Source organism: Zeus faber, assembly GCF_960531495.2.
Source record: "Zeus faber genome assembly, chromosome: 8".
Taxonomy (NCBI): domain Eukaryota; kingdom Metazoa; phylum Chordata; class Actinopteri; order Zeiformes; family Zeidae; genus Zeus; species Zeus faber.
In genome coordinates this window covers 22,596,776-22,611,112 of record NC_137195.1, presented here as the reverse complement: position 1 = coordinate 22,611,112, position 14,337 = coordinate 22,596,776, and the positions used below count along the sequence as shown (strand labels likewise).

The following is a 14,337-nucleotide window of genomic DNA, read 5'->3' as shown; positions in this document are numbered from 1 at the left end:
CCTACAGTACATTAAGAGCATATGTGCATCGCATGCGGTTTGGTGGAAATTTGATCTGTGCGACTTTTAAAGAGGAAATATGTCACTTTCACTATTTTTTATTCATTATTTTTTTTCATCATTTTTTAATCTATGTTTATGGTTATATCTGTTTTCATATCTATTGTGGATTAAAAAACCCATCATATACTCATTAAAGACAATGTATATTCCCAAGCACAGTCACACAAGTAAAATCAGATATGGTATTTACATAATCTATGCAAGAGCTTTGTCTTAACAATGGCAAATAGACTGAGAGAAATCATAATGAGAAGATTTTCATCGCTAAGATTTGTTTTCTCAGTTAAATGTAGTTTTTTTCCTTATCCAGGAAGAGTTACGCCACATTAATGAAAATGCTGTAAAAAGTATTCAGTACCTTGATTGGCCACTTGAGGTCTCCCTACACCTCTGTTCTAACACACTGCCATAAACCTAAACCTAAGAAAAAAAAGTTTCTTTCAGTTACATTTATTTTGGGGATTTTTTTGTTGCATGAATGCTGTGGATTCAATGGCAACATTTAATGTGAAGGACTATACTTCCAGCAGTATATAGAATAGAATAGAAAAATCATATGTTCACACCATTTGTTCTATTTACCTTGCCACTACAAGCTTTTCATTAAATAATTGGTTTTAAACACAGAAATCTATTTGGGATATCTCATATCTGTTATTGGATGTATACCGAAGTTTATTTCTACTACTGAAGAACATCCCAATACAAAAACGCGATACCAAGAGCCGTAGTAAACATGTCAGATATTAAAGGAAGCAGCTTTGATTTGCAGCTTATTTGATAAATAAAAAAATTGATTCCATGTCCATTATTAGGTTAAAACAGCCCGACCTCTCCTAACTTCCATCCATCTCCCTCCCTCCGTTCAGATGTGTGTAACAGTACTGACTTGCCGGAGCTTGAGATCATCAGCCTACTGGAGGAGCAGCTGCCCGTCTACCGGCTGAGGGCGGACACCATCTTCGGCTACGAGCACGATGACTGGCTGCACACACCCCTGGTACCGCCCGACTCCGCCCTTGACCTCACCACCGAACAGATAGAAGAAACCCTCAAATACTTCTGTAAGTCATTTATACTTCATACTCAGACATTGACTATGAGCCTCGATCTGTGGGTCATAGGTTGGTTGGTTTCATTGTAAGGCCGAGCAATATTTGGATATGGTCGTGAATTGTATTTTCGGTGGTACGGTGTCGTCATGAAACGTAGACCTCACACTACACTTCTCAATTTCATTAGTAGGGGATAGGGAGCCAGCCGGTCATTACCACAAAATAACCCCCGACAGGGTGAATACTCTGAAGGGGGTTGTTTTGTGATAATGACCGGCTGGCTGCACATTATCTTGCTTATTATACCGAAGGAAAGAATGCATTGAGAGGAAATATTGATTTGAAATGATTGTAATTTACATTTGTTTAAGAGCTTCTGCTAAGAAAAACAGTCCTCAACAACGTAACTAACTATTCACCCAACATAATTATTCCTAAACTATTTACTGTTATTAATGTGAAATCATACATATCTCTTCTGCACGTCTTCAAGTCTTCCAATGTACTGCAGTTTCTATGTATCATTAGCATGTAGGCGGAGTGAAACGAGGGATGTGAATGCAGGCGGAGAAGTGGTCGCCCGTGGCAACGGTCATTATTAACAGAGGGTCGTTATGCAGAAATAACTGACTAGCTGATCGCTGCTATTGACCAAGTATTCCACCTCCTTACGGTGTGAATTAGTGGTGTAACGGATCGTAGATGATCCGCGATCCGTACGGATCCATTGCAAAATTTAACCATCATAGTGAAATACAGTTTTACTGCCGTCTTACTTTTTAATGTAATAATTCCCTAAATCTCGATGCAGAGTTGCAGTGAAAAGAATATGGTTAAGACCGATGCTTGCTGTGTTTTACTCCGAAGCGCAACGATTGGTGCATAGTAGTGTCACTATTCCGTGAATCAATCGAAATGAGCGTTCGATTTCGAACCTCAAAATCACAATCAGGTTCGCGATTCTCCGCGTACTTTTGTGGGTAATATCGTCCGACATGAATGTGGTCTCTAAAGTAACATTATCTGAAGATAAACTGTCTACTGTATCGCTGAAGCGGTGCTAAAAGGAGGGGGGAGGCGAACCAAAGCCAGAGCCGCAGGAGCCGGAGCTCAGCTGGAGCGCAGCTGGAGCGCAGCGTGTGCATTCTGATAATTTAAAGAAAAAGTGCGCTCCGATTCAAATATGATGTGAAAAATATGATATTTTACAATATGTCCACTTGAGAGGGCAGAACAGAGACCGAGGGCTTGTGAGAGGTGCCGCTACACACCTGTAAGCGCCCCACAAGAGTAGTTAACGTTATGGATATGATTTGGATTGTGGCATTAAAGATAATAATGTTAAACGGAACATGATGCTGTGATATGATGAGTTGAATTAGGGAAATAGTCAGATTAGAGAAGAACATACGGAGGGGACACGAACGCAGTGGGCGGAGGAGAAGAGACGCACTTGCAGTAGTGTTGAAAAGAGCCGGCTCTCACTGCTCCCAGGCATTTATTTTAGTTATGAAATTGTATGAAATATTTTTCTTATATTTATTCCACCACAAAAACAAAAAACATCATTTCTAATGATTTAATGTGACTTGACTCAAAGTAACTTATTGAGAAACAAGTGTTTTCTTTACAAATCGAGACTCGATGGGGTTCGTTAGTGCTGAAAAAAATACACATGTTGAAACTGAAAATCGAATTGTGTATTGAGAGACGCAGAATTCTCTACAACAATGACTGTAACTCGCTCAATTCTGAACCGATTTGCATGAAACCGAGTTTGTTATAAAGGTGAGAAATTTAACATGATACTGGTTTCTATTACTGGAATTACATTCAGCTACCGGGGGCGGATCTAATCATATTTGATGACCTCAGGCACCTTGAGAGTGAGAACGAGAATTTAAGCCTCGGAGGCCGAGTGCCAAGCGCCACCATGACCTTGAGACAGTGTGGAGTCGGTATAAACGCAGTGTACCAGACAGAGCAGGGAGGGGGGGAACCAGAGTGAGAGGGTGAGAGGAATGAGAAAGAACGGAGGTGGCAGCCGGCCAGAGTTGCCACAACAAACACTTTCTTCTCTCTCTCTCTTTCTCTCTCACCCCCCCCTCCCCATATCAGGATTGTGTGTGTGTGTGTGTGTGTGTGTGTGTGTGTGTGTGTGTGTGTGTGTGTGTGTGTGTGTGTGTGTGTGTGTGTGTGTGTGTGTGTGTGTCTGTGTGTGTGTGTGTGTGTGTGTGTGTGTGCGCTAAACTGTTTAATCCTTTTGTGTCAAACTAAGAGAGTAATTTTCATGAACATGGGAAAAAAAACACATGCACACGCAGCAAAAAGCGACCGATTTCTACCCAATAATTCTGTTCCGAACCTGGAGTAATCTAGTAGGAAATGGTTTTAGTGGGTTAAATATAGGTTATATTTGTCACCAGTGAATTAACCTCAACACAGTCACCTTGGACACACGCTGAAGGAACTGCAAAACCGGTGACCTTTTGAGGCACTCAGGATTAGGAATTTGTTTCTTTTTATTGACCATTAAATTATTCATCGTTTTTGTTTCTTTCCTTCTGGTTTCCAGTGCTTTGTAGTCAAAGCGGAGGGCAGCTTATCATCATACGTACCCTGACATCGAGATCATTTCTGCGCCACGCCACGTATGGCAGGGGCTCCATGTCGCATCAGTCTCCATCGCTGTTTGTATTATGGAAAATACATTTTCTACACCGCACACCGCAGCGGGGATTATTTTTCTATTATGTAACCGTATGTAATCAGCCGCTGTATGGAGTCGGGGAGAGGAGGCGGCCAGCTAATCAGAGAGCAGCATCTGTGATGCTCCGTGTTATGATGACATCACACCCACATGGCTGGATGGGATACACGGAGGAACAGCACACAGGCTGTCTGATTTACAGATGGCTTTCACTTCATTGCTCTTATCATTATATAACTGGTTACAGTTTTCTGTCAGTCATGTGATTATCATTATTATCATTGGCTATTATCATCTAGTTGATATTTTGGCAATTAATCAATCTTTCTTAATCTTTTATTGTTTATTTTAAAAGAATACAACTTTTTTTTTCTCTATTACTGTTTGCTGGCTGAGGCTGTGACATACAGGTGGTTCACCTACTACTGAGAAGATGTACTTATTGTAAGTGTCTTTAGGCAAAAGCTTTCGCTAAATGACATTGTTGCCGCTTTATCTGGGCTGCAGATAATGGTAATAGAATATTACCATGATACAGAAATAGAATGTTATGTGGTTCTTTTACCAAGGTAGGCGTAAATACATTGTTTTTACATGTATTGTTTTATATATGCTTTATTATATAGAATAATGATAATGAAAGAGTGGGTGCAGTGCATCTGCTGTGTAAGCAATCCCTGCTGAACTACTCGTAGATGGAGGCTGATGTAACATTACAGTCACGGAGTTATGCAAGCGAGACCTTTAAACCAGTTGCATTGCCCTTCCTGGTCTATTTCGTGTCAAACTGTTGGACAGTGCATGTTGGCTGGAGATATGACTTATACATAGAACCTTGCCACTATGCGTGAGTGATTGATCTATTTTCTTTTCAAAACTGCATGCAGGTCAGCCTGCTAAGTCGTGAGGGTCCCTTAGAAGTCAGGCCTTCACCCTGGAAAAGCTAGAGCTTTAGAATGTATCCAGAATCAGAATCAGAAATACTTTAATAATCCCAGGGGGAAATTACTTAAATTACCTATTGAAAGGACTCTTCCACTGCTTCACAGTGTTTTCAGTCATATCTAAAGGCTGCCTTATAGTTCTGCATCGATTAGCCTCCATATTACGTATGCTTGTATTTATGGTTCCACATCGATAATTATGCACGTAGACCGCCAAAATGCTGGATGGCATTGTCGTGTCTATTTTAGCATGGACGTAATAAAAATGGAAAATGGTGTCACATCCGATGTTCGTGGATATTTCACACCACGAATTAGAACTAAATATAAATATAATTGACATATTTTCAAACCTCCTTGAAACGCCTCTCTACGATCTGCGCCATTTTCTTTCACTGTTAAAAGTGGACCATTTGATTAAGTTTGACAAATACCTTTGATAAATACCAATCACCATGGGATTTAGCTGAAATCGTTTTTTTCCATGATAGCTCATTAGCTTCTGGATTTTAAATATATCCTCAAAAAATTAGATCGATGCTATATGTTGTTCCCGGCGCCCGTCCTTCCTGTCCACATTCTGTGTATTATCCCTGTTGCGTCAGTTCTGCCAACGCTACATTTTGTGCGCTGGCACCCGCTTTCCCATGCTGCACAGCAGCACTGGAGTCAGAGCCTGTAACCATAGCAACCACACACAAGGACGAGAGGAGAATGAGATTGTAGGGGAGGGGCAGGGGGTGATGATGCTGACATGGAGATGGAGGTTGGAGCTAAGCTGCCTGTCTCCCTCCACCTGATTGGCTGTGTGGACATTCTAAAGCCTGCCCACTCCTCTGAGTCATCATTACCATCGTTTCTGCTGCAAACCCGTGACTACTGCTGCACTCCCCTCCTCTGCCTCTCCCGACACGCTCCCGCTCTCTCACACTCGCTATTTATTGAGTCATTATAAGGGATGCGGTGGTCCATGTGCCGAGCTAGGGCTGCCACTGTGCTGCGACGCTGTGGAATCAGTCATTTCCACAACTTCTGAGATGGAGGATGTATTGACATTGTGAGAGAAAGAAAAGACAAGAAAGGCCAGCTGTCAGATGGAGACATACAAGATGACAGAAACTGGAAACTGCTAAAGCCTGTTTGGACAAGGTGAACAAGGGGAAAAGGGGAACAAGGTGATGACTGATGGATTCACATGCAGATAGAAGGATAAATCGTCGGATCAGGCAGACAACGGCAACACTGACACCAGCAGCGTTGACAGAAGGACAAGGGATCGAGGACATGAGTCGATAATTATGGAGCCGACAATGCCGCGAGAGGAACATAACGGCATCGCTTTGGTGAATATTTTGTGAAAGTTGGCAAGCCAAAGGGTGTTTGGAAAAGAAAAATAGGCAAATGTGACGATTGAACCGTCAAAAACAATGAATGCAGGACAGCGCCGTGTACCAGCTGGCAGCCGCTAAGCATGCTGGGATCGGAGAACTTCCACGTGAGGATCAAGCAGCTGCCTGGCACAACAGATCAGCTACGACAGGACAGATCCCGAGTGACGGCCATCAGCATGTGTGGATTGCAAGGGATGATAGCGCTAATGGGATGGGATACTGGAAGCTGTGTTGCCTAATTCCATAACGCTGAGGATGAAGAGGCGAGGTCAGAGGTTTGTGAAGGCAGACTACTACGAATTGGACTGGTACTATGAGGAATGCACCGATGGTAAGAGAGAAAGGCACGTTGTGTTAAAGTGTTAAAGTCTGGACTCAAAAATCAGACTACTACAGACTGTTGGGAATGTTGTTGGAAATTGTTGGGAATACAGAATGATCTAATAGTATATTACTTTAACAATAGTGGGATATGTCATTTATCTTCATGAAAAACTCTTATGTCTCTTGTGCAGAGTTTCGGGGAGGTTGTAGTGCAAGGTAAACTCCGGGGCATCGAGTGTTTTGCTCAAAGACTTTTCACACAGGGAAGTTTTTTTTTTTTTAACTTCAACTTTACCTTGGGGCCTTTTCATGAAGGACAGTCTCTTCACAGTACTCTGCTTTCCGACTGCCCATAGGTTTTCTATGCAGTGTTTTCTGTTGAATATCTAGTCAAAGGGCCAAAACAGAGAGAACCTCTATTATAGATAAGTAATTGATAGTGAGGAAGCAAAAATAAAAAAGGTCAACTGTACCGGTTCAGTAAGCACCGGAATGCAGTGAATAAAGATGAGAGCTTGCGAGCTGTCTGAAAGCTCAAAGTGGCACAATTCATGTGTGAGCTGCTTGTTAATAGTGGGGCCACAGTACGAGACATATAATCACTTGTGCGATGACATTGTTTGGCTCTTTGTTATACAGGGCAAATGCGGGTTTGACAGTTGGTATAGTTGAATCAGTGCAGTAAATGGTGTACAAAGGTAGGGAACTGTAAGGTGTGTACTTTAGAAATAGAAAGACCCAGAGGAGAAAGGGTTCAACAACACTCCCAGTGCACACCACTCAACAAAGTGAATAGGACGGGGCATTTTGTCGCAAAATAAAAAGGTTTCCATCCTTTTTTCCTCCACCGGAGTGGCATTCACAACACAAGACAACACCAAGGCAGACATTACAAAGAGTGACCAACGTAGAGACGTTCTTCTTGGTGCAGTAAAAGCTGCTGTGTGGCAGCTTTATGGCATTAGATGTAGCTGCAGAAAGCGACAACAGGGATTGTTACCCTTGGGGAGTGTAGTTTGTCGTCAGTTTGGTAAAAGATGTAGAAGTGAATAGAAGTTGGCATTTGTCAGGTGAAAATGCTGGATGGCTGAAAAAACATTTTGCTCTCCATCTACAAAAATCCGGTCATGTGACATTTGTAAGCAGCAGCAGGTTATATCACAGTGGTCGATTTATCACCAGATTTCCATAGCTCCTCTCTCCTCTGTCTCTGTTCATCCCTCTCCTCCCCCTGGGGTCTGTCCATCTGCCTGTTTTATTCCTTCTCAGCCCTTCCCTTCATTCCTCATCCTCACCTCTCTGCGTCTTGACATCTGTTCACCTCTCCTGCCTTCCAATACATGGCCAAAGGTTGCAAACCATGATGCCATTCGCTGAATCTCATTTCCTTTTATGGAATACATCTTTTTACATTAATGTCAGTGACACACTTAGCTGATGTCATTTTTTTGTATTTAAATACATCTATAGCTCTTTGGAAACACGATGGATGGATAAAGGATGAGAGTGTTTCAATCCAGCCCAGTAAATATGAAGTGCAGTCCTCTATTTAGGTCTCATGAACACTCCATTTGAAATTGTTACATAACTGTCTCCGGTGCCATTGGAGGGCTCCACTTTTTGCTGTTAGCGGGGCAACTTATAGGACTGGCGGACTGGTTTCTGCTGTATGCTTGCCTTTAAGAAAGGTGGACCTTGAAAGAGACAACACATACTGTAAATTGTACTCTTGAGCTCGATGTTGGAAAGATAAAATAACTATATGACAGGAGATGTGCTGTCAGTTGGAACCAGGTGAATGAGGCAAAAATAGAAATCAGCTGGTTTAGTGTTATTCTGAGACCGTGCATGGGTAGAGTGAGAGAGGGGGGTGGAAGTAGGCTGTCTTATATTTAGCCCATTGATTTGCATGCTGATCTTTTGCCTGCCAAATTGTCCCTGGCTCTGCCAGAGACTTTTTCTTTTAAGCACAGAGCGGTGGCTAGATGGAGGGCGGCTAGGGCAGAAGGGGGTGTTTCTAACCTGGTTTCCCTCAATCCATCCATTAGAGAGGAAAGAGGGCCAAACAGGGAGAATTCTTCCCAAAGTGGGCTGCATAGACCGCCAGGATTCCATTAAGTTTTTCCCGAATGTCCCAAAACAATGTTAAGATTTTTGCTGTATTTACTTCTAGTGAGCATAAGATAATGTGGACTTTTCCTTATAACAGCTTGTGATTTAATAATGGTCTTGCTGCTCAGAACCGAGCTGCAGCAACACACTGAACCATTAGCACAAGCTCTTGAATCAATTGTAAGCATACGATTCAGCAGAGGACGCAAGGAGGTGAAAGTAAAGAGATTGGACTGTGAATCCAGTAGTTGTGGCTCAGTGTATATGCTTAAGGTAAATGCTATACTCCACAAATACTAACACCAATGACAACAAGTGGAAGAAGGGTTGGAGAGGCCAAGCAAGTGGTAAGAGAGGAAAGGAAGGGTGTGATGGGATGGGGGTGTTGGGCTGTGTACAGTCTCTCGTTGCATTGTGTCCACAGAAGCCTGGCGGAGGATCACTCAAGCATGCAGAAAAGTACAAAGCCGGCATTACTTTTTGGACCAATTACATTAATTATGGCAGCTCTGCAGCGGCTAACGAGCAAAAGCCCATATGGTGTTGATGTAGTCCATTTTTAGACTTGTGGGATTCCCTGTGACCAGGTCATCTGGGACAGATTCACAAGCATACCTTTTGTGTGTCGCTGTGTGTGTGTATCTCTCAGATATATTAAGATTGTTTCTGAGGTGGTCATTAGACCCTAATGAGATTTTGCTTCTCTGATTCAAACTGTACACAAATAACTGTTGGGGTGGTATGGAATGGTTGCAATATCAATCATTACAAATACTTTGACCCATCATCTTATCAAATAGGGAGGCCATTGTTGAAAGAGTTGACCGGAGTGGAGTTCTCATGAAGGATGTTCTTATTATTCCTTGACTGACGTGAATCAGTCTTTTTTTGCTAACTGTTGTTGATTGAGCAGTTTACTTTACGAATGAAGAAATACATCGACTTTAGCAGAAGACTAATGCAGTGATTGAATGTGATGATCACATTTACACTGATAACAGTTAAATCAGTCCCAGACCACCTCAGAATGTGGTTTGGCTGAGGGAATCCTTAATGCATGTTGGGTGCGTTGACACCTGTATTTATAGCTCTTCGATTGTAATGGGATCTGCCAAGATCCATTATGATTAAATTCTCTATGTAGGAAAAAATACGATAATGATTGTGGCAGTTTCGCCTGCCACACGCTACCCGAGTGGTGTTTTCAGGGTCCACTGACACAGAGACACAGGCGATGGGGTTGAAATGTACCAGTTTATTGTAGAGAGTGGGCTAGGTGGAACAAGCCCAGAGCAGATGGATGACAAGGGTTCCTCTCCTGTGTGTTTGTGTGGGGATGGGGGTTTTACCTGTTGCTCCTTGATTACCCTAACGAGCAACAAGCGTACAACCACCCTAATCCTGGGCCCAATTAGCCAGGACAGGTGTGGCTGCACACCACTAGTTGCTGTGGCTGCTTCTCTCCCGGTCCTCCGCTGGACATCCTGGGTGCGGCTGCTGCAAGTTGGGAGAGGGCTAGTGCTGAAGCCGCCCGTTGACCTGCTGGTGGCTCCAGTGCATCTGCAGGCGGCCCTTCTGTGTCCCTACACCATGCCAGAGAGTCCCTATGCAGGTGCCATTGTGGTAGTTTCACCTGCCACACGCCACCGAGTACCATTTTCAGGGCCGTCCAACACAGTAGCAGTTTTATTGTAGAGAGCGGGCAAGGTGGAACAAGCCTGGAGCGGATGGACAACGTCATGAAAAGGGCTGTGTGTGTGTGTGTGTGTGGGGATGGGGGTTTTACCTGTTGCTCATTGATTGGTCTAGCCACCCTGGTCCTGGGCCCATTTACCTAGACCCAAGACAGGTGGGGCTGCTTAAACCACATCACCCCCACATCACAATTTGTGGTGTAACGGAACGTAGTTTTCCGTGATCTGTACAGATCCCCCCCCCACGATTCAGCTCACATGTGAGCCCCAAATGAATTGCAAAATTTTACCATCATAGTGAAAAACAGTTTTACCGCTGCTGTTACTTTTTGAAGAAAGAATACGATAAATGTCGATGCAGAGTTGCAGTGAATAGAAGATAGACAAGATATATGCGTGTTACTCGGAAGCGCAAAGTTTGGTTTACGGTATGTCGCACTATGCTGCTGATACTTTATGACATACCATGAAGCAAATGTCGCCGCTACGCGTCTGCTCGTCCGCCATATTGGAGAGGTCAAGATTTGCTTGTAAACAAATGTGATGTGTATTGAGAGATGCAGACTTCGAAACTACAAAATCAACTTTAACTTGCGTACTTCTGAAACAATTTTCATGAAACTTGGTTTGTTATAAACATGAGGAATTGAACATGATACTTATTGGAATTATACTCAGTTACTGGTGCTGGATCTAAACATTTTTTTTTTTTTTATTCACTACCATGTTTAAAGAAGAAGGTGTCATGCATGCCTCATATTTCAGTTTAATTTAACAATTGATAATTGAATATTTTAAGATTTAATTTAAACATTGGACATCTTGAATGTTGTTTTCATTTAAGACCATGGGCAAAAGTACCTTATTTTAAGTGTTTTACAGAATAAATGGGAAGCCAAGTTATATTTGTCTTGCTTTTTTTTTTTTTTTTTTTTTTTTGGATCATCCGAAAAATGATCCGATCCATGAATCAAAACTTTGATACAATCCGAACGGTGACTTTTGTGATCTGTTATACCCCTAACCACAATGATCATTGTCTATATTTGACATTGTGGACAGTTGTCCCACTTGGGCTGTCCCATTACTAGAAGAGAAATAAGCAGGAAAGAAAAATAGGAATGGAATTTGGAACCTTAAGTATATGACTGAGTACGACAGCAAACCACATATTGGTTGTTACATTTAATTGTTTTTTTTATCAGCAACCACTACTCATAAAGACAACATTTTTACAATCAATATTATGAAATTGCTTTCTCTTTAAAAGTAATTTAGATATACAAGGACTAGTTGCTGGGTGTGGCACTGTGTGCTTTCTCTGCCTTTGGAAGCAGAGGGAGAAAGAGAAAGAGGATCGCTTCACGTTGGCTGCTGAAATGCTGTAGTTATTCATTGTCAGGTTTCGTATATTTTGCCGTTGATATTGAAAATCCTTGTCTTTGTTTCATTGTCCTGCCTCTTTTCCCCCTCTGACTACAACAGTCTTCTCGCACGTCAGACCATTTACCTTTTGTTGTTTTGCTGTGTTCAGCCACACCCTAGAAGTAGCAGGTGTGGTGCAATAATGGTTTGTTATTATAGCCAGGACTTGACTGGACTGTGCCATTTAATATGAAACGAAAGGACGTTAATGGAATCGCTTGCATTATACCTTATGTGACCCTAACCCTGGACCCGCATGTCTGGGTTGGCTTGCATTGGTTGTTGTCTGTTGACAGTGAATTGGCCCATAAAGTTAAAAGCTTGAGGGTTACTCTGATGTAGGTTACATTATCTCCCGTCTGATCTCTCATCAGTTTCAACCCAATTCTTGACCCCAGATAAGTTATTTTAATGGCCAGCTGCCTGTGTGTGTGTGTGTGTGTGTGTGTGTGTGTGTGTGTGTGTGTGTGTGTGTGTGTGTGTGTGTGTGTGTGTGTGTGTGTGTGTGTGTGTGTGTGTGTGTGTGTGTGTGTGTGTGTGTGTTAATGGACATGTGGGTCCCTCCCCCAGACTGCTGTGACCAATCAGAAAAAAGAGGGGGCGGAGCCCAGTTGGCTTGTAGGTTGACCTGCCCACAACATTAGACAGACGATCACAACACGCAGATAAACACACTCACTTTTTAAGAGCAATGCACATGCAAATTTTCGCTGACACATTTGAATGTTGAAACAGACATAGAGCCTCTTTGTGGCACACAGGTGCTATTACTTTATTTATTTCACACTATTATTCCATGATGGGGACAAACAAACTGGGGACAGCCAAGGACGCTGAGAGAGGAGCCAACACATTGCAGCGGCAGTTCATCTGCTAGCTGCACAGCCAAGGAGACAGGATGGCACTGCCAGCTTCTCCTGGCACAAAAGGAAGCCTGGAGTGTCCCATTCAGGAGGAGGAGGAGGAGGAGGAGGAGGAGGAAGAGGAGGAGGAGGATGGAGAAGGCGATGAGGAATATGTTTGTCTTCCCAGCGAAAAGACAGGGGAGGAAGAAGAGGAGCAAGTTTTGCGTGAAGGTAGTCTGGACAAACTCTGCCAACTCTGTGCCATTCTAGGGCCATTTGGTCCTGCTTGTATGAAATGTGGTTTTGTATTCGTGAGTTTGCTTTTATTTAGACTTTAAGAGCATCTGTGATGTCTGGGGGGGGAACAAACGTTTTAATGTTGCATAAAAATGCTGCACATTGAACTGTGTAAACTGAGTCATTTGCTTAGGGAACAGAAATCAATCAATAATTGTCTACAGTTGGGCTGGGTTGAGTTTTCAGGATGCCACTGTGCCACTGGCAAGAGTTTTGATTTTTTTTAAATATAATCCAGTCAATTTATTTTGATCAGAGTGCATTATTGAAAGATATTCTTAGTGTTATGAACATGTCACATGTCCGCTGGAAGGCGGATTTAGTTTAGTTTAGTTAGTTTGGTTGCTGTGGTTCTTGGTGTGGTTCCTCGTCCACTGTAGTTTGACATGTTCAAACAAGGGCTTGGCTCATTGCTCCATGGGCACTGACGCCCGGGTAGAACATTTTAACAGATACTTGATAAAGCACAAGGATTGCATACGTGGTCCTATTTCAAGTGATCTATTTAATAAGCTTCTGTTTTATTATCACTGTTTTGACTATTTATCCATCTCAGTCAGGTGTACCACTGATAATGTTTACCGCCATACTTGCTTGTGTTCATCATCATCATCATCATCTGCGTAATGTCATTGAACTTGCTCCTTGTCTACGTTGCTTAGTGGCAGCTAGTGTGGATCTGTAACTCTAAACCTCCGTGTTCCCCAGCCCCCCTGCTAGACAAAGCATACCTACTAAAAACTAGCAACACGGCTCGTTAGCTTGACATTTCCAATGCTTAACTCTACCTCAAGGGATTCATTAAAGTTTGCATGTTAAGAATCATGGGATTAAGGGGTTTGAGGAGACTCCCGTGGGGAATAAATCAGAGGGAATGTGGCTCTAGTTAGCTCTCTACTCTGTGCACCATGTTGTCAACACTCTCCATGTCGTCCTCAACATATTGAGTATCACTCTCCTTTACGCAGCCATATCTTAAGGTTCGAAAGTCATTCTTTCATCTCACTCTTCCGTCCTTCATTGTTTAATAGGATTTTTACAATTTAAGGTTTAAGCTATTTTATATTTTCAGTAAGCTTATGACGACTTTAAATGCCAGGAAATTCATCGTTTCAACCTTGGATATTGATTGTCAGAAAGCTGGTACATACAAGCCTGTGGTTCCAGTTGATAATCATTTTGATGGTTGCCATGGCAACATTCCACCCTCTAGCAACACTCCCAGGAGAGATTAGATTGTTGATTTCGTCTGTGTTTTGTGTAACAAAGATTGTGAACTATTTGCAGCCCACGGCTCCTCCCGCCCATCATCATTACTTAAATTCTTGTCTTTTTTAGACAAATATCTAGCTAGTTGCTATTATTGCAAATAATAAGAAATTTAATTTAGAATTTAATTCAGTATTAACTCTGAACAAGCCCGAGGTTGCTGGTTGAAATCCCAGGCCTCAGGTGGTTATTTCCTCCTTCTATGGAT

The 14,337-nt window shown here is 42.5% G+C and overlaps 1 protein-coding gene across 5 annotated transcripts in view; it reads left to right on the top strand.

Moving 5' to 3' along the window:
- The window catches only part of trak1a (trafficking protein, kinesin binding 1a), a 41,006-nt gene that overhangs the window by 6,872 nt on the left and 19,797 nt on the right, over nucleotides 1-14,337 (top strand). For 3 of the 5 annotated variants that reach the window (XM_080005431.1, XM_080005429.1, XM_080005428.1), the window contains one exon: nucleotides 933-1,127. Coding sequence is in view for 2 of the 5 variants with exons in the window: in XM_080005429.1 (XP_079861555.1) it covers nucleotides 933-1,127 (195 nt within the window). In the remaining 3 variants the exon portion in view is untranslated. Of the gene's footprint in view, nucleotides 1-932; nucleotides 1,128-6,443; nucleotides 6,495-12,756; nucleotides 12,795-14,337 lie in introns of those variants that run through there. The other 2 variants (XM_080005432.1, XM_080005430.1) reach the window with 2 other exon arrangements.